Source organism: Pararge aegeria, chromosome 15 (assembly GCF_905163445.1).
Source record: "Pararge aegeria chromosome 15, ilParAegt1.1, whole genome shotgun sequence".
In the NCBI taxonomy this organism is placed as follows: domain Eukaryota; kingdom Metazoa; phylum Arthropoda; class Insecta; order Lepidoptera; family Nymphalidae; genus Pararge; species Pararge aegeria.
In genome coordinates, this window is record NC_053194.1 from 3,926,355 (window position 1) to 3,950,185 (window position 23,831).

Consider the following 23,831-nt stretch of genomic DNA (forward strand, 5'->3'; position numbering starts at 1 on the left):
ACACAACGCATGCGGCGTTACCTCGCTCTGAGGCGTTCCATTCAAGGCTTGAAGTGCAAGCGAGAGCGCGGAACGAGCGACAAAGAGGCCCAGTCGGCCTCCGCGTTCGACATCTGTCTCTCTCCTACTTGAGTGAGCGATGCGTCCGCGTGGACAGCTTCTATACAATAATACATTTACATGTTTTCGGCAAGGATGAAGTGCAGTGAAAAGTGAATGTGGTGTCAATTGTTTATAGCAACGATAATATCTATCAAACAAACAAAATTAAAATTTTCTTTTGAAAATGCAACCATTTCATCAGTATTTTCTTACGACGTTGTCATGTTCAACTATCGTCAGTAAGCCGACTTTACAGACAACCAATTTTTATTGGCTATATTTTGAGGCGACTGAGACAAATCAACCAATCAAGTTGACAAAAAACATTGCGTTCTACTAAGGCTTACCAGTGGTAATATCATTACGGGCGCATTTTCCTCTTCTTTATTTTGCTCTACGAAATCACCATTGAGAAATTGGTCAACTATTACAACGTCTACATTTTGGGATTCTGTGTAAATGTAATGAATAAACCAAAATGGATTAAACTTTTTCTACTTGTATATAGGTAAGTTTAAATTAGATAATGAATATTTGAAACAATAAAACGGTAGTGAAGATTGAAACTATTTAATTTAACGACATTTTTAAGTGAAAAACTATTTCTTAACGACTGGCACATCCGTCCTTTTAACGTAAGTGTTTTGAGAAATGTAGTAAATTAATCTACTTCTCATTATACCTATAGGTCCAAGACAATGGATCCGACTTAGCGGCTGTGGATGGTATACGAGTGGCCTCGGCATCTAAGGAGTTCAACCTTCACCCAGTCTTCCATGAAGTGTACGGACCGACAAAAACACCCAATTACGCCGTGGCAGTTGTTAAGAAAAACACTCCCTTTAATAACGTTGATGACTTGAAAGGAAAACGGTGAGCGGCCTGAATAATTCTTTGATCTTGACCCTTAGGAATCCTTTGAATTATTTTTATGAAAATCAAGCTAATTATAATTTCCCCTGATGGTAGATAAACGATGGTAAGTACCAACCATCTGAGATAAAAACAAGATGAAGAAATATGATTGGGTTTTTTTCAAACCACCTTTATATCGGAGACTTGAATACTTTGCGAAAAACACAGACTTTGATTATTTTGTAAAGTATCATAAGTAGGTACTATTTCTATACAGGATACTTAGTCTTTTTTGTTAACTGTCTTATAACAATCTTTTCGTTACTTTTCAAATGTTGAAATTTTTAAGAAAATAATAAAAACACACTTACGAAAAGAAAATCTGTTTATTTTTATTTATTTTATGACACTTGTTTTTTTTTATATTTTCAAAACATATTTTACACTAAAAAGTAATGAAATGATTGTTTACAATATAAGACAAGTTAGAAAAATTGAGTATACCTACCTATAATTAAAAAGTGTTCAATAACTCAAAAAGCTTACGGATTTTGGCCATACAGTTAGACAGTTTTTGTTGTAATTGTAGTTTGAAGTCAAAGTCTGAGAAAGCTATCGGAGTAGAGTCAGAGTAAAAGGGCGTATTGTAACGACTGTTTATACAAGGTCCTGTATCTCAGGTTTATACAAATACTTTTGCTATTTTTGTTGTAAGTTTTAACGCACCTGTTTATCAGAACAGGTTGTTTATTAGCATTGCAAGTATCTAAAAAGTACTGGGGTGCCTGTTATATTAGTTTACAGTGAAACAAGGAAATTTGAATAATTCAGTGGTATTTTTGTTCAGATCCTGTCACAGCTCTTACGGCAATTTCGGAGGATTTGCTGCTCCACTGTATTATCTCATCAACAAGAGAAAGATATCTTCCGATCAATGCGTGAAGAACTTCGGTGACTTTTTCTCAGGGTCATGTCTACCTGGAGTTGACAAGCCAGAAAATAATCCAAGAGGTAATGTATCAAGGATTATGGGTATTATGAGGTTAGGTACTTATGAGGTTAGCAATATTAATATCTGTAGAAGAGTCGCAAAGTTGGTGGATGTTGGTGTCCCAAGGTGCTGGAATGGCGACTACGCACGGGTAATCGCAGCTTTGTTCGGCCCCGAACGAGGTGGACAGACGAGTCGCTGGGATCCGCTAGAAACAAGCGGCCCAAAACCGTAGTTTTAGAACCCCATACAAAAGACCTATGTCCAGCAGTGGACGTCAGCTAGTTGAAGTGGTGATGATGAGATCGTAACATTGTGGTTCACCTACTCCCAAAACAATACTAAATTCAGTGCGTCCGTCAAGCTGGTGTTTCCATTTCCGATTCCATTTAGCAACCTCCGTCTTCATCCTATTACCCCTCATCCCCGATAGCAAATCATTAATGGCACGGAAAGGTCTCTCGAAGTTTTGAAGTCCCAACAGAAAAGCCAGAAATCCATAATCACTCATATGCGACCGGAACCTGCCACTGACAAGACCACCACTGCTTTAGGGAGGTCGTTAGTCGTCGCTACATCTTTATACTACACCCTTGTTAGTAATCGGTCACTTTCTCGTATGTGTAGGAACAATGTACCTTCTGACCTACAATAAAACTAAACTCTAATTATCTGACAGGTGACGACGTCTCCAAACTGAAGAAGCAATGTTCATCCAACAACAGTCCATGGCTGTGCCTTCAAGAGAATCGAGCTGATGTTGCTTTCGTGCTAAGTAAGTCTCGTCTTAAGTCCAAAATTAATGATCAATAATCTTATACAAAATTTAGAAATGACAGTTATAATTGAGTAGTGCTATCTTTGTTCTGCTCTTTTCTGTAGATAAGGATAGCTATTTATTGATGACAGGTATAATTGAGTAGAGCTATCCTTTTTTGCTCTTTTCTGTAGATATGGAAAGGAATTTATAAATGACAGGTATAATTGAGTGGTGCTATCCTCGTTCTGCTCTTTTCTGTAGATATGGAAAGCAATTTATAAATGACAGGTATAATTGAGTGGTGCTATCCTCGTTCTCTCTTTTCTGTAGATATGGATAACAATTTATAGATGACAGGTATAATTGAGTGGTGCTATCCTCGTTCTGCTCTTTTCTGTAGATATGGATAACAATTTATAGGTGACAGGTATATTTGAGTAGTGCTATCCTCGTTCTACTCTTTTCTGTAGATATGGATAGCAATTGATCAGGGCTCGACGACAAAGGGGGGAAGTGTGGGACGTCGACCTAAGGGTGCCTCCTTCGAGGAATCGGACCTGGACTCGTTTCGACGTTAATCTAACTGTGTACTGAAATTTATCGAAAATGGACCCTTATTTTGGTACCTATATCAGAAAACCCACCGACACAATGTTATGAACATTAGCTGCGTATGAAGTATAATTTTAATTATTCCTTGCAAACTATTTAATAATTAATTAAACTAAGAATAATTTTTACTAGCACATTTGTTAAAATGCCAATCTAAATATCTGGCACAAGTTATAGTTATCAAGAGTTTAATTATTTATCTACACTCGTTACTATAAACTAAGTAGGCTCCAAACTAAGAGCTTTTTTCCCGCAGGTGCGGATCTATCCAACTTTGACGCGTCACAGTATGAACTACTCTGCCTGAACCGAGACGCCGGTGGTCGCGACAGTCTGGCAAACTTCGCCACTTGCAACATAGCGTTGGCACCGACAAGAACCTGGTTATCCGCCAAGGACTTCCTGTCAGATGTGTCTATAGCCCACACACCATTAAGCTTAGCGGAACTGCTTGCTGACAGAAGTGACCTGTTCAATATCTATGGGGAATTCCTCAAGAATAACAATGTCATTTTCAACGTAAGTATCTTCTGACAAAATATTGCGACTTAACGATTATCGTTAGGTATATATATTCCTTAATAGTAAACGGTGATAGCCTAGTGGGCTTACCTTTCGTGGAGACCGTGTTCTAGCCCCGGCACGCACCACCCACTTTCAGGAGTTATGTGCGTTCTTGATTTAAGCAATTCAATATCACTTGCTTTAAACAGTAAAGGAAAATATCTTCTGCTTTAAACAGTAAGGAAACCTGCCTGCCTGAGAGTTCCGCATAATTTTCTCAGCGGCGGCGTGTGAAGTCTGCCAATCTGCACTTTGCCAAAGACTACGGCCTAAACCCATCTCATTCTCATTCTATCAACAAATAAATAAATCTTTCCTTGTTATAAAATTATATTACAAATATCCATACTTCCTTACTATGGTTATAAATGGGAAAGTGTTTTTTATTTGTTTGTTAGCCACATTTGGCTAAACTACTGCACTGATTTTAACGAATTTTCACAGAGATAGCTTGCATCCAGTAAGTCTAGCATGTGCATCACAAGAAAATTATCTCAAACAATTATCTTGCTTATTGCTATTAAAAAATACAAGTTACGGGTAGAGATTATTATCTTGTGGCACGCATGCAAGCCCTACAGGAGACAGATTTATCAGACTTTTTCTCCTGGTAAGACATACAGGGACAGTTCACATATGTAGGAAATATATACAAATTAACAGCATTAATATCAGATTGAGGGATAGCAAAAATATGAACAACTCGTTTAATATAAAGTGACAAACATTAATAATTACAACCAACCATACATTTACATGAATTAGGTATATTTGTATCTGATACTATGCAGAAAACCCTAAACTTCAAAACTTTTTTTTTTCAGAATAATGCAAAAGGACTAGCAACTACAGAGAAGATTGACTTTGAAAAATTCAAAAATATCTATGAAGTTCTAAAGACTTGTGGGGTGGCCTAATTATTTTATATTACTAATGCTCATATTTTACCAGTTATGTTATGTTATTCAATACTAAAAAAGGAAGACCAAAAATATAGGTCCAATTAATAAAACACGCAACAATGTTTATTCGATAAGATTTATTTGCTTAAATTGAGAATAAATAATAATACCAAAAAGTCAACAATTTCTATTTTTCCTACTATCCTGTCATAATTATAATGCTGCAAGGAACAATGTGATAGCAGCAGTACCTGCTAACATTGCATAGCCTGTAGAGTAAACTTCTTTGATAGTTAAACCTTTAGCTGTGTCCCAGTACAGATGTCTAATTCCGTTTGCAAAATGGTAACCAAACGGAGCAGCAAGAAATACTTTAGCTAAAAAGATAGTAGCTGGAGATAGATTTAATCCTTCAATCATCGTGATATAGTGAGATACATCGTGGGGTAGGACCAATGCTCCAAGACCAAGTACTGTTGCATATCCAGTTAAGATAATACCTTAAACAAAATTAAACGTTGATATTCCGCTGCAAAGTTCTTAGAGAGTTCTAGAATGCGTATGCCCAGAAATTTATTACTTAGGCTCATAAATAATTCATCACAAACAAGTTCTCCAAGCCAATTGTATAAAAAGCATGCCATTAAAATGATATTTAAATAATGACAAAGATAATTAGGAAAATTTTAATGTTACCTCTTTCCTCAATTTACTATAATAAATTTAAGTTGGAAGTTGTTTGAAACTGACTATTTATTATCCAATTTGTAAATGCAAACATATTAATCAGACAATATTATCGGACAAATACCTTTGGGCACATGACATATTTTGTACAAAAAGATTAGCTAGTAAATTAGGAGGACTTCTGTGGACATGTGACAACCATCATAGCTTCTTAGTTGCATTGTATATTTTTTTCAAAAAGCATATTGTTGCGCTTGTAACAATAAGATACACTATGCTATTTACGCTTACAGGCAACAGGTCATCTGATCATAGAAAATATGATGTAATTACTAGTTTAATGTGAAGTAGTTAGCTCCTAGTTTAGCTATGTACACTTAATTGTAATAAAATATTACTGTAGCCTTTTTTCAGTGAATTAAGAACGTAATTTGCAGCACAAGTCTATTGCATTGTGTGTAAATCAAAGCAAACAAATTTTTTCACTCCTTACCCATATAATGGAAGAGAAAAAAGCGATTTATGGTAGTCTTCAGTAACTTTTAAGTAGTTAAAATTTGAATCTGGGGCAACAACCCCTGGCGAATCTGGTTTTGGTAACCTGTTATAAAATAATTACAAATGATATGTACCTGCAGTTCTGTGCGTAATTGACAGTACGCTCGTTATCTGGAACTTGTAGATGGTGAGATGGGGCGACAATGGCCTGTTTAAACGTTCGTTTCTAATATCGTGGTGCTCATCTTTCGGAGGTTCAAACTTTTTAAATGTTATCTTAGGGACGGACGCAGCTTGAGCGTACGTCGCATTGCCTAACGCTGTGCGGAATTTCGCGAAATTCCCCAGTAGCGAAGTATTTCCTAATCTGGAAACCCGTCAACATTGAAATACTATATAATACGGCTACAGATATTACATAATAATAAAAATTAAAACATACCTGCCGCAGCAATAAAAAGCCATTTTAATTAACTACGGTACGATATACCGATAACAAATAAACGGCTATCAGGTGAATGGCAAACTTAAATATTGCAATATTTATTTTCAAAATAAATCACACCACCACTACGGATTTCTCTGGATATGACAATTGGTGACACTTCACACTTGACATTTGACAGCTTGTTCAAAAATGTGCTTTTATGCGTTTACAACGTAAGCTATAAATTAGTAGAATAACAAGTTATTGTTTTGATTTTAGACGAAAAAACGTAAACGTAAAGTATTATAATAGTTAATTGATTTTTAAGACAAGTAATATACTTTTTAGTTATCTGCAAAGTTAGCCAAGTACCGTAAATAAAAATTTCGTCGCTATCACAGATTCGCATACAAAGAACCCTATTCTTTGTAAACACAGTTTGACACTTCGTAAACTCTCAAGTGTCAGGTCCCGAAAATACAAATTTAAATTCCTAAAACTTAATTTTCAATAGAAATCCTAAAAATCTTTAATGATTCGCTTGTTACTTTTAACATCAATCACGGGTTGTTTAAAGGTCGACTGTAGCACCGCTGCTGTCTCTATGGCGCTCAAGAGTGTAGACTTCGAAGTATTTGGCCGGGTGCAAGGAGTGTTTTTCCGGAAGGTATGCACAGCAGGTTTATTTATAAGTCATGTTATTGAGGCCTTTGATGCTAACAAGATTTATGCTAATATTAGGGCAGAATATAAATTATATTATGTTAACGTATGGCCTTGAGTTTAATGACAATTTTGCATTGAGTGCATAAGAAGAGGCCAATGAAACAATGTTTTAGAAACTTATAGAATTTTAGTCTACCATATGCCTTCTGTTTACCATAGATTGTATTTAAATTGAAATTTTAATTATTATTCTTCTACATCTTTAAGAGATAACCAACCAGTTGACAGTGTGCCGCTAGTCACTTCTCTAACCCTTTCTCGTATGTCCACAATCTAGGTGGTCTTCCTACACTTGTCTTAGAAGGCATAAGCGACTTTAGTGTCCATTGTGAGTTAACTCACTCTTTTTTTTTCTGTGTTCATGTTGAGAAATAGCTTTATTTTATCACCATTATATTAGTGCGATAGACAATCAGGATATTTCTTGATTTGGGTATTTTCCAGTATACAAAGGGCCAAGCAGATAAGTTGTCACTCAAGGGATGGTGCAGGAATACATCTCGGGGCACTGTGGAAGGCCAGATGGAGGGACCTCCAGACAAAGTAGAATCAATGTAAGTTACTTTATTATATTACTTTGTAAAGACAATTAATAAGAAAATAAGTTAATACTCTCTTGAGCTGTGTTTTACGCCATTAGTTGTCTGGAAGAGATTGCTATGTAGTCATAAGGCCACGAAATTGTATGCATTGTGTTTTTTTTGATTAGACATTTAGTGTGAATAAGGTTTTTTTTTTATTTACGATAGGCCAGCGCTTGACGAACATCATGCCGCTAGTAATCACTCTAGCCTTGAAGGTACCCAAATTATATGTGGCAGGAAAATTAGTAGTATAACCATACCTTAACCACATTATCACATTTTATCAATGTGGTAATGATGCTTACACAATAAATAGTACATTGTTCAACTAGCGGTTAGTGTAATGACCTACTTTCTGGCTCAGGATTAATCCTGTGTACTGAAAGTGTTATGAGCGGCAAAAGCCAAAAAGGTTTGTGGTTACAAAATTAAAAAAAGAATAACATACTACATTCAAGTTCTGGGCCTAATATCTAACTATCTTGTGGTGGGGACCGTTTCCATGGATGCAATTTTATTGTTCAGGATATTTACATCATCCTTAAATCTGTCTCACCCTTCAAATAGTTTGACTGAAGCTTTTAAGGTTAGAGGCACAGTAATCCTCTGATTGTGGATGGGCAACTCCCAAAAGGCCCAATCGCTTTTAGACAACCTGGTGCATTCACAAAGTAAATGCTCAATAGGCTCAACATCCTTATCGTAGGACCTTCGTCTGCGTACAAACTACTCCTAAGTAGATTTGCGGGATACATTTGTCGACCCACCGCATTGCATCGCCGCCCCGGTACATTTCCTGATCTTAGGGTCGTAGCGACATGATAAATAGCCTGTAACCTTCCTTAAAAAAGGGGCTATGAATGTGAAGCAAGAAAGATTTTTCAAATCTGACTGGTAGCAGCTTTAAGGGATTAGCGCGTTTAAACAAAAAACAAACTCCTACATTTTAAATGTCAAATATGTCTCTTTATAGCAACTCTACCACCAGATATGAAGGTATATTTTTTTTTAAGTAGCTATATAGTTTTGCGAATATGTAGTTAGTAAAATAAGCCGAAACTAATCTACTTAATATACAATTAAAAAATTACAAAATGGCGATCACAATGAAATAATGACGAGTTTTGCAACATAGGCTGAGGGAGATAATTAAAGGTCACACAGTACACATCCTATGCAGTTCCCATTGCGAAGTACATCCTCTCACAGGAAAAAAGGGGCTTTGAGAATAAACCCACAACGCTTCTCCATTTCGGTTGTAGTTGTTGTAGTTTCCACTTAACAGCAAGTGGGCCGTCGGCTTAGTCAGTCAATTACTATAAAAAAGCCCCCATTGTCATAACCCGAAAATTTTACAGTTTACTATTGTAATATTATGTTGAATCCTCTAGTGTCGGAAGTTCTTTAACGCTGCCGCCATCAGTCACGCTCGCGTCAACACGTTAATTTAATATTAGTTGAATGTGTAAAATACATAAAATAAATAACCTTTTTAAAAAAATATATATAATTTAATATACTACGTCAATACACACATCGCCATCTAGCCCCCAAAGTAAGCGTAGCTTGTGTTATGGGTACTAAGATGACTGATGGATATTTTTATGAATAATATACATAAATACTTATAATATACATATAAACACCCAAACACTGAAAAACCATCATGTTCATCACACAAACATTTTCCAGTTGTCTATTGTACTATATATAAGTATATTTCTTTAAAGATGGCGCTGTTTATTTTATCACCATCATTTTGAACCTATTACCGGCCCACTACAGGGTACGAAAGTCAACTCAGAATGACAAGGATAGGGTCAGTAGACTTCACATACCTACCTTTGAGAACATTATGAAGAACTGTTAGGCACAAAAGGTATTCCTTCACCGTCCAAGCATTACCAAGCATTTTCGCATAACTCCGTAAGTGAAACTGAGTTTTAAACCACTAAGAGATAAGGAGAAAAAAGCGGCGCTATCGTCGTCTCCTTTTCTCCTTATTTACTCTCTCTCGCTCTGATATCAGATAAATGTTCTCTTTTTAAAAGTTGGCTAGCCTAACTAGCTCTGGATTTATTTTTTCTATACTCAGTGCACACAGAATCGCAGTAGCAGCTCGAAATGAGCGTGGCTTATATGTAGCTGTGTTGTCTATATAACTTCCACGGAAAAAACTCCGATCCTTTCATTGACATCCGTGCGATTGGACGATAGCAGGAAATGAATCCACGCTGAATAGAACGGCGCTGAACTGAACTCATTTGCTCCGTTGAAAATGGCATGTTTCAGTTTTCGACTTTTTGCGGATTTTTGTGAGCTCCCTCAGTACTTCGTTTGTTTTTAAAAGACTACGTATACGAGTCACAATTTTTATTGGGCGAACCGTTCTCTAAAGACGAGGTTATATATAAATACAGATGTTTTTTTTTTAATGTATGTATCTCCTTCATAAATTTTTTCGTTCGAAAGGGGTTTATTCCAAAATGGTCCTATTTAAATTTCGTATATAGATCTGATGAAGAATTTTGGAGACAGAAAACGAAACTCTACATAAAATGACAGCAAATAACCGTGATTGCTGCTATCACACAAATCTGCATTGTTTATACATCACTCGAAAGAGTTACGCATATGAATTCAGTATATAGGGGTACACTCACAATAACAAGAGGGACATACGGCAGTGGTTTTGAGAATTCACCCGAATGGGTGTACCCGTTTAGCTTTGGCAGTTCCATACAAACAATTCTGAAAATTTGTGGAAATACCTTTGCTAATGCATAAACGAAGCATTTTCCTATGGGGGGCATAAATTCAGCCAAAGGAAATTGAACGATAACGAAGAACATAAAGCCTGTGAGTTAAGTTCACAGACCTTTGTGAAAAATTCACGTGTAGCAGTTATGATAAAATTACTTAGGTCTTAATGTCGATATAAGGGAATTAAATGAAAGGCATTGGGGTTTTCAACCAAGAAGGCAACCCGTCGAAATTCTTAGTGGTTTTCCAAAAAAAAAAACTTAATTCGCAGTCTGTGGTACTGTTGGGTAACCTCGGAATGATTACGCAGTTTTATATCATGACACTTGAAATCAGTGGCGTGCATACAGGGTATGCACTAAGCGGGCAGATAATATAAAATTAAAAAATCTCCAGTACGTGTCATAAAAAACTTAAGGACAGGCTTTGTAGGAGTTATAAAAAGCCTACCCTTAAATTTTAATAACTCGTACTGGAGATTTTATTAATTTTATATCATCTTAAAAGGTGCTTGAAAGTGTTATTAAAGCCTTACAAGTAATATTCTGATAACCATTACTATAAAATAGATTTGTTACGCAAAGTAGAGTGCTCGTGAACGGCTTGCGATAATTGCCTATTGTCAAAAGTAGCTTTCATTGTTGAAAATGTTACGAACCGTTCGTGACTGTCTTTGTTAGCGATGGCATTTTCCGTTTATTAAGAGAATATAGCTTTTTACAATGGCATTAATTTATTTTAAACTAGAAGATTTAATATAAATATTTTATTTAATAAATAAATATACTACGATAATACACATCGCCATCTAGCCCCAAAGTATGCGTAGCTCGTGATATGGGTACTAAGATTACTGATGAATATTTTTATGCATAATATACATAAATACTTATACTATACAGATAAAACCCAGACACTGAAGAACATTCATGTTCATCACACAAATATTTTCCAGTTGATCGAATTGAACCAACGGGCATGGACTCAGAAAGCGCCATTCGGCCGTCAAAGTGCCAGCTGGTTTGCTTGAATGTATTACAGTTTTTTCTAACCTAACCCCCCTTTTTTAACCATTTCTCTAACCCCTGAACTACTAATCTATATATATAAAAGAGAAAGTGTGAGGGTATGTTCCGTATAGGCTCCTAAACGGCTGGACCGATTTGATTGTAACTTTCAGGGAATCTCCGGATTGAACTGGCGAGTAAGTTTGGTGACGATCGGAGCACTCCTATTTTTGAACTGTCAAATACAGCTTTTATTTACTATGATGATATTCTTTTGTGGGGTGCACATGGGTGTAGATAATGATCTTCACCCGCTCGAGAAGAGAATAGAAGAGAATGAGTACGGAGAGAAATAAATGATTTAATATATTATGAGACTTAAATTAAAAATTGAATGATGTAAGTTTATTGTCTAAATAAAATAAAGGAAAATCTAGCCCGGCGAAGCGGGCTGGGTACAACTAGTATTTAATATAAAATAATGGCAATCTCTTGCTCAGTAAAATACCATCACAAATCTGTCCCACGAGAACCATCTCTAAGCTATGTGTTATTCTAGACGATAATCTATCTCTGTGCCCAATTTCAATGATATTTCTATTTCTGCCGCCAATTGTTATAGACGATGGTTTGTGGACCAACTGCTTGCTCCGTCAATACTTACTGCAATTACACAGCGTGTGAATGAAAACCGAAAAAATACTGCTTCGCTTTACATGTACTGTCTCTGAGACATATCCGTGAAACAGAAACGCAAATGGTTTTACCCTAACAACACATTCTTGATTAAAATCGTCAACGTCAAAAAACGTACTTAACGAAAATAACCAGTTTCACGCTCTTATCTGAAAATATCATCACTCCATCAGAAGTCAGAAATCGTAAACACCAGGGCACATAGTAACATTTCGAAATGATTCTAGGTCGCGTAATACCAACAACAAAGTAGCCGTAGCGAGCTGGCCTAGGTCATACATTTCAAATCTATTCGCGCGCATCCGCTTTTCTCTAATGAGGAGCTGGTATGAATGCATTTGCTGAACTATTCAGACGGGTTTCCATGCATAAATGGCTATTGAAAATATTATACTGCTGGACTATTTCGGAACTCTTGACTACCCTATCAAAATCCTTTTTTCGATTATTTTTTTATTTGTATTAGCTCACAATGTTTGCCTTCATCGCTTAAGAAAGTGAGATTAAAATTAACCTATACATTTGATGAATTTCTTAATGACAAGGTAGATTGAAAGCAGCCAGCTTCGCTCTCATCTACCCGCAATATAGAAAAATGATTGTAAATGTTGATGTTGAAAGAGAGCAACTACTCAGCTTCTTGCCGGCCGGCACTTCTCTGTAGAATCTGTTTTCCGAACCTTGTTTCAAAAGTGCTTATAACGTAGGCTTACTTGAAATAAATGAATTTTGAATTTTGAACCTTTGTAAATTGTGAAATTCTCCAACTGAAAGATCTTCTTAAGCATCATCACAATACCGGCCCACTTCATTAGAAGGTCGCCTGTTAGAACGAGAAGGATGTTGGCCATAGTGCACCAAGTCATAATATTATCTAAGCCGTAATAGCTAAATGGTTAGGGCTTTCCTTTCAACGGGACCGTCTTCGATCTCCGGCTCACACCTCTAACTTTTCGAGTTATGTGCGTTTCAAGCAATTACAGATTATGTTTTACTAGTTTTTCGAAAATCTGGCAAAGAAAACATTTTCATCATCATTATTACCGGCCCACTACAGAACACGGGTCTCCCCTCAGAAGGAAGGGTCCAAGTGCGAATTCTCCCGCCTTTGAGTATATTACGTAGAACTCTTAGGCAAGGAGGTTTCCTCACCATGTTTTGTTCACGCGTCAACCTAAAGCGTAGATGTTAAACCTCATGTGCCTGTAATTACACCGGCACCTTCTCACCGGAGCACAGCATTGCAACAATGCTGCTAAGCGGCAGAAATAAGCAAGATAGTAGTTCCTCGGACGAGTATTGTCACAAAAAGCTTTGCTACTACTATGACGGTCGAAGTCAAAGGCCGTGGGTTCGATTCCCACAACTGGAAAATGTTTGTGCGATGAACATGAATGTTTTTCAGTGTCTGGGTGTTTATATGCATATTATAAGTATTTATGTATGTTATTCATAAAAATATTCAACAGTCATCTTAGTATCCATAAGACAAGCTACGCTTTTTTGGGGGCTAGATGTCCGTGTGTGTATTGTCGTAGTATATTTATTTTATTTATTTTATTTTATCTCTATACTTATTTGTTTAATAAAATGCAATAATAATAAAATGTGGGCAAGGAAATTGAACTATTGAAATAAAGATTAATCTTATTTATTCACTTTATTGCACAGACAAAAAAAAACGGTTTACAAAAGGCAAGGAGTTAATGCCAAAGCATTTTCTACCAGCCAACCTTCGGACGTGCGATAAAAACGAGTGTGGCCAAAAAGTTTAGGAGGTTAAAAAAATATATGTATATTGTATATAAATACACACGTGTAAAATATATATGTAAATTATATATATATTAATACTAGCAGTTGCCCGCGACTTCGTCTGCGTTTGTTTTTATTTTTTGAGACACATTTAATTTAGGTGTAGTTTTACTGAAATTTTTAAGTTGTGTATTCTTATAAAAAAAAAAAAAAAACTATTTGCATAAACAATATCTGAAAAGAACTGTCTGACCAGTCTCAGCTCCTCCTAAAACTTACAAAAAATAGTAGTCGTTATAGGACGAATCGAAATCGCATTGTTATTTGATTTAGATGTTGATGGAGATGTCTTAAAAAGTTAAAAGTTTTGTATTAAACGTAAGCTTATAGAAAAGTCCTATTATACTATAAAGGACTACGTAAACGATAAAAAAGCTTGGGTGTAAATTATTGCTCTAACCAGGTTGCTCTTCTAATAATTTAAAATGACATTGTGAGATGGTGATAACAAAAAAAAACACCCGGCTAAGTTTGTTGTGGGCTTCTTCTTAGACCAGGACGCATTTGGAACCCTCGAAGCTTTAGTTTTAAGTTTACGAATGTAGTTATCGCCATCATTTCACTACCGTGTAATTCTTATGTACGCATCAAAAGTGCCGCCTATGGGCCTAATTGAATAAAGATATTTTTGACTTTGACTTTGACTTATTTATATGCTAAAGGTTAAAGAAGAGCATTTCTATCAATTTTTATATAGTCCTTGTGTAAAATCGTCAAACTTTTTCATCACCTCTCCCAAAGGAATGACGGCCGACTGGCGCAGTGGGCAGCGACCCTGCTTTCTGAGTCCAAGGCCGTGGGTTCGATTCCCACAACTGGAAAATGTTTGTGTGATGAGCATTAAGTGTTTTTCAGTGTCTGGGTGTTTATATGTATTTTCTAAGTATTTATGTATATATAATTTATAAAAATATTCATCAGTCATCTTAGTACCCATAACACAAGCTACGCTTACTTTGGGGCTAGGTGGCGATGTGTGTATTATCGTAGTATATTTATTTATTATTTATAAAGGAACTGAGCATAATTTCAGAATAAAAAGAAGTAATATCCTATATTACTTCTATTACCTCCAAGAATATGTTTCCAAAGTTTCATGATGATCGGTTCAGTAGTTTTTACGTGAAAGCGTAACAAACAAACTTACATTCACATTTATAATATTGGTAGGGATATATAATTTATAGATATGCGTGTACATGACTGTGAATCTAGGGTCGTATTGGCAAGATAGTTCCAGACAGCTGTTACGCCCAAGCTTAATGATGCTAAAAGTCCGTAATTCTTTAGTAGTCATAACATGAGCATAATGTCGCTATTAGGTAGTAAATGTGGGAAAGGCATCAGCTGCGGCGCCCATAATTGGAACTTTGAAGTAACTGATAATCCTAAGATACATTAAATTTTGCAATCTATCCGAGAATTGTTTAGCCGAAGTTAGAAATGAATCAATTATAACTAGCGATCGCCCGGGTGCAATTTTGGGAAGTTTGGAGTGATTAACACCACTATTCCGTAGTACCAACTCTATCTTGTTACACATCACATTAAAAATCTTTTTTTTTTTCTCTTTTTTATAATATGCATACATTCTATATATAAGCTGATGATTGCATTACAACCCTTTGCCAGGTTTAAAATTTTTAATTTATTATTTGAAATTTTACTATTGTTTTTAATTTTTTGTATTTTTTTCACAGTATTTTTTGTATTTTTGTTTTAATTTTTGTAATTTTTGTCATATGGGTATTTGGCCTGAATTAAAAGCATTTATTATTATTATTAAAAGCGCGAGCGACTTCGTTTTATACTATGTAAAGATAATAAAAAATAAGTCGTCACGGTAAGCCCGGCAGATGTAAAACATCAAAATTATTAAAAAAAATACAATGTCGTTTGCGAAATTATTCTATTTTATTAATTAATTTAATTACATAATATCATTCTAAAATAAGTTAATATCGTAAGTAGAGTGGGCATCATGGCATGCCGGCATACCGGAGTATCGCGCCATTTGCCGTGACGGCTATGATTGAACGAAGGTGCCAATAGATTTTTCACATAAAAACTCACGACGTATCTAACCCACCTTTCCCCACCTTCTTTTTCATTTTTAGACTTTGATTCTTGTATGTACGACAGCTCAATAAGACATAACGCGACTCATTTGCTGAAAGTTGTCGAGGAATAAGATGGTTCCGGTGATATCCCAGTTGGTAGTACTTTGCTTTCGAGGGTTCGAGTTCGGATCCCAGCACGCACCCCTAACTTATCTTAGTTATGTGCGTTTTAAGATTTAACTTGCTTCAACGGTAAAGGAAAACATCGTGAAGAAACCTGAGTGCCTGAGAGTTCTACATAATGTTCTCTAAGGTGTGTGGAGTCCACCAATCCGCACTGGGCCAGCGTGGTGGAGAACGGCTTTAACCCATTCTCATTTTGCCATGTATCGGGCCGATAATTGGTTGATATGATGATGATGACGATAAAGATTGTTCAACTATACTTCAACACCGAGTGATTACAACATTACTAACACTTAAGACGCTATCAACAGTTAAGGCCTTATTACGATAGTACATAATATTTCAGTAGCCATAACAATCTCAATTATTTGGCTCTAAAGGTGGTTATAGGGGAAATGGAATTTATATATAATTTCATTTATATTAATTTTTATTTAATTTGAGGTTTAAAATGTAAGTATATATATATCGCAAAAACTAAAATGACATTATCCAGCAAAATATCTGACCATTATAAATTATAACTGAATAAATAATTATAAATATACTACGACAATATACACATCGCCATCTAGCCCCAAAGTAAGCGTAGCTTGTGTTATGGATGCTAAGATGACTGATGAATATTTTACATAAATTCTTATAAAATACAGATAAACGCCCAGACACTGAAAAACATTCATTTTCATCACACAAACACTTTTCAGTAGTGGGAATCGAACCCAAAGCCTTGGGCTCAGAAAGCAGGGTCGCTGCAAACTGCGCCAATCGGCCATCAAATTATAACTGAATAAATAAATATAAATATACTACTACAATACATACATCGCCATCTAGCCCCAAAGTAAGCGTAGCTCGTTTTATGGGTGCTGGACTGATGAATATTTTACATAAATACAGATAAACGCCCAGACACTGAAAAACATTAATGTTCATCACACAAACAACTATCTATTTGTGCACACTAGTTTATGTATTAGCATGTAGTTATTTGCATGTATGTATTTTAATATTTGTACCACCAGCAGTCTATTCTCCTCTTCTTTTTTTCCTAATTCTAAGGTTGCCTGGCAGAGATCGCTATTAAGCGATAAGGCCGCCTTTTGTATTACTACTTCTTTCGATGTTTCTGTTTTTGTTATATTTTAAATGTTGTGGTATACAAATAAAGAGTTCAATAATAAACAAGTGCTTCAATAACGCTCTGACATTTTTATGATAAAATTCCCATAACAAACAAATATTCATGCCAAAAATTAAAATTAAAAATTGAAATTATTTTAAGCTCCTATTTATGCAACATAATTAAAAATTTAACGATATTTTGTTTTCTTACCTGCAGAAAATAACTTTAATAATATTATAAAAGAAAAAGTTTAAAATAATTTCATCCATATTGCAATGCCCTGACGGGGCTTCATGTTCATCTACTCTATTGTCTGCTATACATGAAAGAAATAAATAAATGAATTGAAAATTGACCTAATGAATGAGCGGAATCCTAACTATGCAACAAATCAATTTGATTTTGGCATAGTGCTAGTTGCAACAACGGAGATAAACATAGGCTGAGTACTTTGTCTCCTGGAAAAACATTCCAAAAAGAAATTCCCAAGGGCTAACGGAAACATTCGATTTTTACACCAAACATCGTTCTTCCATTATTCATCGCGGACTAGTAAAAAATTCGTTGCTTGTAGTTTTTTTAATGTAACGTCCAAGTCACACTCAAATTGAATTTGCCCTAAGAGATTCCCGGCCTCGCACCTAAATGTAATGGAAAAAGATTTCCCTTGACCCCCTCGCCCGCACCCTCTTTCATAATGAAAATGCCTTAATGGCGAGCATTACGTTCACGCCTATCTCAAGGCTAATGAGAACTTTGGGCAGGTCTTCATCGTAAGTCGTAACTTAATTCTGTTAAAGAATGCAAGTTTTACGGCATTCGTTAAAAGTTCGAAGTTATATGAGTTGTTTGAAGAGCATGAAATTTTCAGCTAATAGCATCTGTTCAAGTATGAATGAACTTCTTTCTTATTAAGCCAAAACTCATAAGAACTGACCGATAATGCTGTGCCTATCCATTATAGCGTTTTCATTTTTTGATTAAAATACGATTTTCCTGATATACTCTTGACTGATTTTTATCGTATGGTTTAACTATCATAGCTTTATAGTTACTGTTTTAGTTTAAGATTGTTCATCTATATACTCTTGTGACAAAACTATGCTGTTGCTACTAAGCCTCTCAACTTTTGTACTTGGCACGCTTCAGGTGGAAAGGCGGTATTATGCCGATTGGATATCACAGTATTCGTTGTAATGATAAACTGTTGTTCCACAACTGTTGGGAGAGGTACTTTCTATAATAATATTTTCTTAAATTCATTCGACATTATTGTAATAAGAAACGATTAAAAGCGTAAACTCTATCTCTTGTGCCTGACTTCTCTTTCTCCCCCACAGGATGCACTGGTTGAAGACAACTGGCAGTCCGAGCAGTCAAATCGACAAAGCGGAGTTTAAGAACAACAAGGATATAACCGAGTACACCTTCCAAAGTTTCGATATCAGGCGTGACGATTAGTTTTCCTTATATCTTTTAAGACACAAAAAAAACAATTTAGCAGTCGATGGTATTTATCATCCTGTATGACTAGCATGCGTGGCACGTGATAATTATCTCTAACCGTTACTCGTATTTTTTTATTGAGATAATCGATGGACATATTTTTCTCGTGGCGGGCATGCTATCCCTACTGGAGTTAAGCTGAGAAGGCCATACCAAGCTGTCCAACCTACGTCCATGGTTGCGTGCAAATTAACGGCCAATCATAAGACGCGCAAGAGTAGAGCAAGTTTTGATTGGACGCTTTACCAACATAGATGTGGTATCCACAGTTTGGTTCAGCATTGCCTTTATCCAGTCGCCAGTGACTAATGACGTCAATAGCACGCTTATATGAAACTATAAATTGAACAAATAAGTTCTGATACCCTCGTATTTCCTACGCTTCTTGTTTAGGGTTCTTAGTAATAGTTACATAAAATACGACTTTCAAATAAATAAATATACTACGACAATACACACACCGCCATCTAGCCCCAAAGTAAGCGTAGCTTGTGTTATGGGTACTAAGATGACTGATGAATATTTATTCAATGGATAATATACATAAATACTGATAAAATACATATAAACACTCAGACACTGAAAAAACATTTCTGTTCATCACACAAACATCTTCCAGTTGTGGGAATCGAACCCACGGCCTTTGACTCAGAAAGCAGGGTCAATGCCCACTGCGCCAATCGGCCGTCAAAGTCCCCAATGTGATATTATTTTTACCCATGTTATGTTATACGCGTCCAGCGGTGTTTCTTTTATCTGAATACAGAATGTTGGAATATGTTTTTGTTTCATTATCTTATTTGCATGAAAAAGGTCGGGTCTCGTTACATCCACTCAGAAGGAGATTAAATCGTAACTTTTATTCCTCAAGGTTGTAATCAAAGACCCTCGTTTCGAACTAACAAATGCATAGAAAGCGTTTTAAAAAATAACTTTAAAAGCCACTAATGAATATTATACCTTGTCTTATGTAAGAATAAAGGAAGAACTAAACTTTTATTTGGATATACGGGCATACACACACTAAAATTAAAATATAACTTATAGTCTACACAACAATAGGTACAGTGTGATCCCAAAATGGTCTTCACCTAGCTTTCTATTCGTATGTGCAATAAGTTTTCTCTATTCTATTCTTCATGTTTTCTGTGTGACAACCATAAGTTGTCGACCTCTTTATGTCGATTTTTTTTTTAATTTATCCTGTTTTAAACTACTGCCATAAATACGTCTTCCCGCCCGTTGGGAGAGGCCTTTAGTCCAGAAGTAGACTGTTATAGAGTACTAGTGTAAATATCGCTCTTAAACTATTTATTAATGTTTTTCTTATTTAGGAATAAATTATTGTTTTTCTAGCTGTTGCCCGCAACTTCGTCTGCGTTTGATTTTGTTTTTTGATGTGGCATAAAATTTAGTTGTAGATCTAAAAAAAAAATAAAGTATTCAGTATAGCTAAGCCTTAAATGAGGAGTTCTGTCTTCTATCTCCAACCACATTCAGATCTACACAAAGTTTGGGGAAAATTAAGCACATATTATAACCTCTATAGTACAAAAATAATTATTTAAATTGGTTATAATTTATCGGAGTTATGGTGTAAAATCGTCAAACACTCATCCCCTCTCCCTAAGGAAACGAGCTTAATGTCGGGATAAAAGGTATCCTATATTACTTCAAACACTTCCAAGAATATGTGTACAAAGTTTCATGAGGATCGGTTAAGTAGTTTTTGCGTGAAAGCGTAAGGCCGGGTTCCCACTATGCCGGACCGGCAGATCTCCCGGTCCGGTAAAATTGCCGGAAGGCCTAGTGGCGGTACAAATTGTATGAAGCTATTCACATGATCCCGAGTCTGGCTTTTTCGCCGAGCCCGGCATTTTTACCGAGCGTTTTGTCACTACAAAATGCCGGCAAAATCACCGGACCGGAATAATGTGAACCAGTTCGACCCGCGTTCCCCGCCCCGCCCCGCCCGTTCTCCCCGCACTTCATTCGGCTCGCATTTTCTGAGTAAAGTAGACGTGTAGCATGAGCGACATACAAATAGAAACTTTAATTACGCTTGTCCAAGAGAGACCTGTTCTGTGGGACAAGACCGAAGATGTCTATAAAGACAAAAACTTAAAGTTAGCAGCATGGCGTGAAGTATGTTTAATACTGAAACCAAACTTCGATGAACTGGAAGAAAAAGAAAGAAAACAGTACGGTGAGTTTTTTAAATATTTTTATTGATAAAAATGCATTCACAAATTTTAATTTATAGCTGCTGCCTGCCACGGAACGGAACCAATATCCGAAACAAAATAATTAGTAAATGCTGTTCGTATAGCATTGGCATTAGGGCCACCTCGAGTCGACCCATTTCGATCCACGGGTCTCGTTTCTTGTTCTTGTCCATTTTCTATATTTTGGTAACTTTCAAAATTTATACCGTCTTTTTCTCTAACAAAATTATGTAAGACTGTACAAGCTTTAATTACTTTAATTGCTGTGTCTACGTTCAGATCTATAGGCCGATGGAGTATTCGCCACTTATTTGCTAGAATACCAAAAGCGCACTCAACGTACCTTCGTGCTCGACTTAATCTATAGTTAAAAATCTTTTTATCATTATTCAAATGTGTACCTCCATATGGACGTAGGAGATTAGGTGTTAAAGCAAAGCCTTCATCGCCAACTAGTATAAACGGTAATTCCTCGTGCATGTTTGTATGAAGTGGTCGAGGCTTTGGTACATTTAAAGTACCATCATTGATTTTTTTCCAAAATATACTATCCTTTAATATAGTGGAATCGCATTCCTTGCCATACGAGCCCACACTGATAAAAATAAATCGGTACTCTGAATCGACAATTGCCATTAATACAAAAGAATAATATTCCTTGTAATTAAAGAACATAGAACCACTCTTGGCTGGCTTCAAAATTCTAATATGTTTGCCATCTACTGCTCCAATACAGTGAGGAAAGTTGGCTTTTCTTTCGAATCTTAAAGCGATGTCCTCCCATTCTCTCTCAGTATCAGGCAGCTTAAGAAAATCTGTCTGTAGGCTTTCCCAAATGACGTTGCTCATTTCTTTTATTATTTTACTTATTGTCGAAACGCCTACTCTGTATGAGTAATGTATTTCTTTGAATGAACATCCTGAAGCTAAATATCTGAAAAAAGTATATTTTGTTACTACATATTACATTATATGTCACCAATAAATAAATTCAATTCTGATATTTTTTTATTTATTTCAGGAAAACTGGTTTCAACTAAATGGAATAATATACGAGATTCATGGCTTAAGACGGTGAAAAAACAAAAAGATGAGTCTAAATCTGGATCTTCGGCCAAAAAGACACGAAATTATTTATATCACGAGCAATTAATGTTTTTGAAAAAGGTCTCCGAACCTCGACCGCCTCATGAGTCGGGTTCAAAAAAAGCAAGAACCGAGACTGAAGTAGGCATGGAATCAGATTTTCGTTCATCTTTAATTAAAGATAAAAGAACAATTGATAATAAAGAAGTAAATGAGAAGATGTCAAAGTTTTTGGATTCCAGAATGAACCCAGAAAAAGAAAACCATCATCTTTCTTTTTTCAAAGGCATTATACCAGTCTTGAACACTTTAACTATCGAAGAGACTTTAGAATTTCAAGCCAGCGTCCTGACAATGTTGCAAAAAATTAAAAGTAGGAATTATGAGAGAGAGAATTACGGACATTGGCGTCATTATAATCAGATGACCGGACCAGATCAGTATACTCGCTCTGGATACTACACACATCCTAATCAACAGGCGACACCTACGCAAGATCAACACTCTGGATACTCTACAACACCTATACCATCAACTTCTTCCCAAATTCCAGTGAATCCAGTTTCGCCAACAGCATCTACTCATTCCATATACTCCCAAGAGTCAGAATATTTAGATTTTGAAGGGTTTTAAATTTGAGTACAAATAAATACTTAAGTGACTAATTTGCATTTTTAATTAATAATTATTTATTGTCAAAAGAACACACACACACACTTTACCTTAAACAAATGGCCAATCTTTGTTCTGGGCAAATACATTCTCTAAAACTTGTATTTCGTACTCTTATGCCTGGTGAAAGTCGTCCCAGTAAATCGTCAAAAGTGGTTGTTGTCATTCGAAAATAATTGAAGAACTTTGATCCGTCACTTCTAAGTTCACCCATCAATGTTTCAAATGTCCCTAGTGTAAATCTTTCCCGTAAAATAGGATGTACCCAATACTTTCTTCTTTTATTTTGCCTTCTGTACCACCACCACCACAACACAACAATTTCGTCGTCCATTGTGGGCACAGGTCCAAATTCAACTGAGGTGCTTTAAATGTGAACACTCTGTCCGGTGTCCGGTTTCCGGCAGATCTGCCGGTCCGGCATAGTGGGAACCCGGCCTAACAAACTTACTTTGACATTTATAATATTAGTACGGATTAGTAGGGTTTTAAGGTTCCTATAGTGAGTGCTGATATTGCAGATTTAAAGGTAAGTAAGTAAATTTTTATTAAATCTTACTCTGCTTTAATATATTTAATAAGTTCAAGGTTACCCTAATTACTTCAGTTTTATAGAAGCTTTTCGGTGCGATGCCGTGCAAAATCTCTCTGTCTTTAAAACTAGTTAGAAGATCCTCATCATCGTCATCCGCAGCCCGTTACCGTCGCACGGCACAGGCCACTTCTCTTACAGCTAAGACGATTTTAGAGCGTAGACCCACCGTGATGCTCCTATGCGGTTAGGTGGGCTTTACGGCAATTACCACATAATACGTCTTTACGTGCTCTCTTTGGCACGGGAGCTGACATAAGTGCCTAACCCGGAGTGCCTAATCCGAATTCTTTAATAGACGAAACTTTAGATATATAATTTGGTCTATGTGAAGTGTATGTTGGAAGAACCTCCTTGGCTTTAAACTAACCAGTTTTACCACGTTTTGT

At 36.0% G+C, this 23,831-nt stretch overlaps 5 protein-coding genes across 5 annotated transcripts in view; 3 read left to right on the forward strand and 2 right to left on the reverse strand.

The window, feature by feature from the left end:
* LOC120629737 (transferrin) overlaps positions 1-4,967 on the forward strand; it is a 28,658-nt gene extending 23,691 nt beyond the window's left edge. Inside the window, exons 10-14 of the mRNA XM_039898741.1 lie at positions 791-975; positions 1,805-1,968; positions 2,628-2,723; positions 3,577-3,839; positions 4,709-4,967. Of these exons, the coding sequence (XP_039754675.1) occupies positions 791-975; positions 1,805-1,968; positions 2,628-2,723; positions 3,577-3,839; positions 4,709-4,801 (801 nt within the window). The 3' untranslated portion in view covers positions 4,802-4,967. The remainder of the gene's footprint in view (positions 1-790; positions 976-1,804; positions 1,969-2,627; positions 2,724-3,576; positions 3,840-4,708) is intronic.
* Positions 4,905-6,566, reverse strand: LOC120629739 (succinate dehydrogenase cytochrome b560 subunit, mitochondrial-like). The gene is made up of 3 exons (XM_039898752.1): positions 6,414-6,566; positions 6,106-6,338; positions 4,905-5,286 (listed from the first exon to the last, which is right to left on the reverse strand). Exons 1-3 carry the CDS (start codon positions 6,434-6,436, stop codon positions 5,000-5,002), a joined length of 543 nt encoding a protein of 180 aa, XP_039754686.1. The 5' UTR covers positions 6,437-6,566; the 3' UTR covers positions 4,905-4,999.
* A 262-nt stretch (positions 6,567-6,828) lies between these two features.
* Positions 6,829-19,292, forward strand: LOC120629804 (acylphosphatase-2-like). The gene is made up of 3 exons (XM_039898858.1): positions 6,829-7,065; positions 7,569-7,678; positions 18,702-19,292. Exons 1-3 carry the CDS (start codon positions 6,931-6,933, stop codon positions 18,820-18,822), a joined length of 366 nt encoding a protein of 121 aa, XP_039754792.1. The 5' UTR covers positions 6,829-6,930; the 3' UTR covers positions 18,823-19,292.
* A 1,321-nt stretch (positions 19,293-20,613) lies between these two features.
* On the forward strand, positions 20,614-22,843 carry LOC120629973. The gene is made up of 2 exons (XM_039899070.1): positions 20,614-21,073; positions 22,114-22,843. Exons 1-2 carry the CDS (start codon positions 20,896-20,898, stop codon positions 22,809-22,811), a joined length of 876 nt encoding a protein of 291 aa, XP_039755004.1. The 5' UTR covers positions 20,614-20,895; the 3' UTR covers positions 22,812-22,843.
* On the reverse strand, positions 21,075-23,285 carry LOC120629972 (protein ALP1-like). The gene is made up of 2 exons (XM_039899069.1): positions 22,901-23,285; positions 21,075-22,026 (listed from the first exon to the last, which is right to left on the reverse strand). The coding sequence occupies exons 1-2, from the start codon at positions 23,182-23,184 to the stop codon at positions 21,120-21,122; spliced, it is 1,191 nt and encodes a 396-aa protein (XP_039755003.1). The 5' UTR covers positions 23,185-23,285; the 3' UTR covers positions 21,075-21,119.
* Between the last annotated feature and the right edge of the window lie 546 nt (positions 23,286-23,831).

Coding starts and splice junctions, on each gene's coding strand:
- LOC120629973 (XM_039899070.1), top strand. CDS start 20,896: ATGAGCGACATACAAATAGAAACTTTAATTACGCTTGTCCAAGAGAGA. Junction 21,074..22,113: donor AAAAGAAAGAAAACAGTACG/GTGAGTTTTTTA, acceptor TATTTATTTCAG/GAAAACTGGTTTCAACTAAA.
- LOC120629972 (XM_039899069.1), bottom strand. CDS start 23,184: ATGGACGACGAAATTGTTGTGTTGTGGTGGTGGTGGTACAGAAGGCAA. Junction 22,027..22,900: donor AGATTGGCCATTTGTTTAAG/GTAAAGTGTGTG, acceptor TACTTTTTTCAG/ATATTTAGCTTCAGGATGTT.
- LOC120629739 (XM_039898752.1), bottom strand. CDS start 6,436: ATGGCTTTTTATTGCTGCGGCAG. Junction 6,339..6,413: donor GCTTTTTATTGCTGCGGCAG/GTATGTTTTAAT, acceptor ACGGGTTTCCAG/ATTAGGAAATACTTCGCTAC. Junction 5,287..6,105: donor AATTACGCACAGAACTGCAG/GTACATATCATT, acceptor ATTTTGTTTAAG/GTATTATCTTAACTGGATAT.
- LOC120629804 (XM_039898858.1), top strand. CDS start 6,931: ATGATTCGCTTGTTACTTTTAACATCAATCACGGGTTGTTTAAAGGTC. Junction 7,066..7,568: donor AAGGAGTGTTTTTCCGGAAG/GTATGCACAGCA, acceptor GGTATTTTCCAG/TATACAAAGGGCCAAGCAGA. Junction 7,679..18,701: donor CCAGACAAAGTAGAATCAAT/GTAAGTTACTTT, acceptor TCTCCCCCACAG/GATGCACTGGTTGAAGACAA.